Genomic DNA, 3,675 nt, shown 5'->3' with positions numbered 1-3,675 from the left:
ACCTGGGAAGACACAACCACAAAGTTGGGGGTGTTCTAGAGTCTTTCACAAGTTACAAGGGCTTTATATAATAGAAAAGCTTAAAATAAGGCAGAAAAAACTATATGAGAGTTGTCTTCTTTTTCATGGGAGGGTACAATACCGAAGTTAAAATCATTACTTACAGATTACAGCATACAGGTTAAACGTCTACATGCAAAACAATCAATCAAACTTTTTGTTGCAGCTAAACTTAGAAATAAATCATTGCCCTATTTAGTGTCAGTAGGTTCTACATTAATTACTACATCAACCACCTGAGGAACTCATAATAAAATACTTTACTCAGAGGTAGAATGTCACCATCAAGTCACGAAACATTTCCAAGGCTAGTTAATTTGGAAGTCTGCTTACTTCTAAAGTAAACTGCCAAATGTGGTCTGTAGGTTATATCACATTTAAAAACAGGACCCGAGAACTTGAGTAGACATAGTAGATAACTATTAAACAATAGGGAAAATTGGCTTGAAAACAAAAACACAATTTAAAAAAATTGCTATGTTCATCCTTTTGATAGAGAATAATTTTGAACATTTAGTATTTTAAGTATTTCTTCTAAAATTTAAAGATATGAAAAGTAAAAAAAGAATATGGAAAATTTAAATAATATTCTGTGAGACTTATACATAGTTGTAAAAGGGAGAAAACTTGTTGCCAGGGCCACTTGTATCTGCCTCTTCTTTATTGACAAGCTTCCAAATCAATTTAAATAGTATAGTTGCTTTGGGTCCTGTCGAATTTGGCTTGTAATTGTAGGTGATTAGAAAAGATAGGCAAACTTTCATGTGATACAAATTCCTTGATTTATTAATTATTTAAGACCTACTTTGTATTGAAGTATCCTACATGTTATAGGAGACATGAGACATTCAAAGAAACACAGGACATGCCACTCCCTACAAAATTGTATGGTTCAGTTGAGGAAGCAAGTGTTACAGATGGGACAGAGAACCAGAAAATAACATAAAGCCAACATGTAATGTGTAGGTCCACCTCTCTATCTTTGTAGGGTTAAAGCATTTCAGACCAAAACATTTAATTTGGGTCTGAGAATTCAGGAACAAATATTTTGCTTGGTAAGGCATTTCTTGCACTATTTCTAATAGGGCAAAACTGGAAACACCCTGAAGGGCACCAACAAGACAAGGTTGAGTAACTATTCTTCTTACCATAGGACGTCATGTGGTCATTAAGAAGGATGCGGAAAAACTACATTAAGATGGCATGAAAAGATACTGAACACATATTTTTTGAAGGATAAAAGTCACCTGTATAGTCATCCATATACAATACTTCTACATATATGTGTATCTCTATGTCTTAAACATGTCTCACTGTATACATTTACATGTGTGCATATAAATGCAGATAGAATTGAAAACTAATGCAAAATTGTTACCAATATTTACCACTGAAGAGTAGGAATGAAAATGATGAAGATAAATTTATGTTTTACTTCAAATATATCTGCAGTGTATGAATCTTTTGCAATAAATTATATAATTTTTCTGTTATAAATAAAAAGAAAAATAAATATGCTGGGTCCTGCTTTTTAAGTATTCTTAGGTGGTAGAAACAAGTAGCTTATTTTGTAATACAAAGGAGGATGAGTTTCATTTGTAGTTTCTAGATGAAATTATAAAATATGATATAGATTGAAGGCAGAAAGAATCCAATAACCTAAAATCCAAAGACAACCTTTGATGGTAATTAGCTCTTATTTTATTCACATGCTCAAAACCAGTCCCATTTATCAACAACTATGAAAAGAACATTTGCCTTCTTTGGCGCTAACAAGGAAAGATAACTTTCTCTTTCAAGGGCCACATGTTTGTGCCTCCAGGTGCTCCTAAAGTTTTTATTAAGCCTAAAAACTGCATTATAGAAATGGCAGGGCGTATTGTTATAAATCACACAAAGAAAACGCATGTAGTATTTCAGTCTAGTTCTTACCTTCTTGAACGGAGTTCTTACATATGTGTAAGACAGATAGGTGTTGAGAAAGGGACAGTAGGAATGTGAAGGGATGCATAATATGCAACCTAGTAACAATTTTGACCTCTCTGGTCTTTCTCTGGGTTGGGCACAGCTTCAAATGCTTATGTGTGTATCACCACATACCCCCACTTCCTCCTTCCCTACCTCTTCCTTCTTACTGGCTTTGAGAGAGAGCATATAAATGACATCTTCAGGGCATGGGAAGCCACTTATCTGCAGACTTGTGGGCAGTAACTCACCCTCACTCAGCGGTCTTCTGGCTCTGGAAACAACTCTAGCTCAGCCTTCTCCACCATGAGCCTCAGACTTGATGCCATGCCTTCCTGTAACAGTGCCAGACCACTTCATGCCCTGCAGGTGCTGCTGCTTCTGTCACTGCTGCTGACTGCTCTGGCTTCCTCCACCAAAGGACAAACTACGAGAAACTTGGCGAAAAGCAAAGGTAGAGGCCCTGCTTCCCTGCACCTGTTGCTGTTTCTGCTACACCTGTGTCTGGGGGAAAGACTAGCTTTGTGCCTCTGGGGCTGGAGAGTGCCATTAAATCAACAACTCCAATTGGAGGAGGCACATGGGGGGGGTGTCACTTCTCACTTCTTGTGTGCTGGGCATTCTGCTGGGCACTTTACTAAAGCTTTACAGATCATATTCACAATAGCTTCATGAGAGAGGCACAATTACCCTCAATCGGCAAATAAGGGACCTGAGGAAAATATTCATGGCCACCAATAGGTAACATTTTCTACCCTAGAGGAAAGTCTAGACAGTGAGTTGTACACTGAACTGCGCTGCTTGTGTATGAAGACAACCTCTGGAATTCATCCCAAAAACATCCAAAGTTTGGAAGTGATCGGGAAAGGAATCCATTGCAACCAAGTCGAAGTGATGTAAGTTGCTGTTTCTGTGCTATTGCTTTATCAGGGAAACCCTTTACCTCCATCCGCATATGCACTTGTTTCCTCCAGTCTCATGGATTAGTTCTGATATTCAGGCTAGGACACCAACAGATAACCCTGTTCTCTCTTGCAGAGCCACATTGAAGGATGGGAGGAAAATCTGCCTGGACCCAGATGCTCCCAGAATTAAGAAAATTGTACAGAAAAAATTGGCAGGTGATGAATCCGCTGATTAATTTGTTCCGTTTCTACCAAACTTCTTTAACTCCCAGGAAGGGTAGAATTTTGAAGCCTTGATTTTCTAGAGTTCTCATTTATTTGGGATACCTATTCTTACTGTATTAAAATTTGGATATGTGTTTCATTCTGTCTTAAAAATCACATTTTATTCTGAGAAGGTTGGTTAAAAGATGGCAGAAGGAAGATGAAAATAAATAAGCCTGGTTTCAACTCTCTAATTATTGGCTAAACATTGGACTGTGCTTTGCATTTTTTTCTTTAAAAATTTCTATTCAAACACAGCTTGGTTGGTTTTTCCTGCTCTGCTTTATGGTTATTAGACATACTCATGGGGATTATTAGATTTCATAATGGGAAATGATAATAGGAATCACATGGAGCCCAGCAGAGAATATTTGCTCAATACATTTTTGTTAATATATTTAGGAACTTAATATAGTCTCTCAGTGTCTTAGTCCTAGGATGTCTTATTTAAAACACTCCCTGAAAGTTTATTCTGATGTTT

General features: G+C 37.1%; 1 protein-coding gene across 1 annotated transcript; it reads left to right on the top strand.

Moving 5' to 3' along the window:
* The first annotated feature begins 2,235 nt into the window (after positions 1–2,235).
* Positions 2,236–3,400, top strand: PPBP (pro-platelet basic protein). Its single transcript, XM_050790968.1, has 3 exons — positions 2,236–2,479; positions 2,786–2,921; positions 3,064–3,400. The coding sequence occupies exons 1-3, from the start codon at positions 2,332–2,334 to the stop codon at positions 3,164–3,166; spliced, it is 387 nt and encodes a 128-aa protein (XP_050646925.1). The 5' UTR covers positions 2,236–2,331; the 3' UTR covers positions 3,167–3,400.
* The last annotated feature ends 275 nt before the right edge of the window (positions 3,401–3,675 follow it).

This window comes from Macaca thibetana, chromosome 5, assembly GCF_024542745.1.
Source record: "Macaca thibetana thibetana isolate TM-01 chromosome 5, ASM2454274v1, whole genome shotgun sequence".
NCBI lineage: Eukaryota > Metazoa > Chordata > Mammalia > Primates > Cercopithecidae > Macaca > Macaca thibetana.
This window is presented reverse-complemented; position numbering and strand designations above follow the sequence as displayed.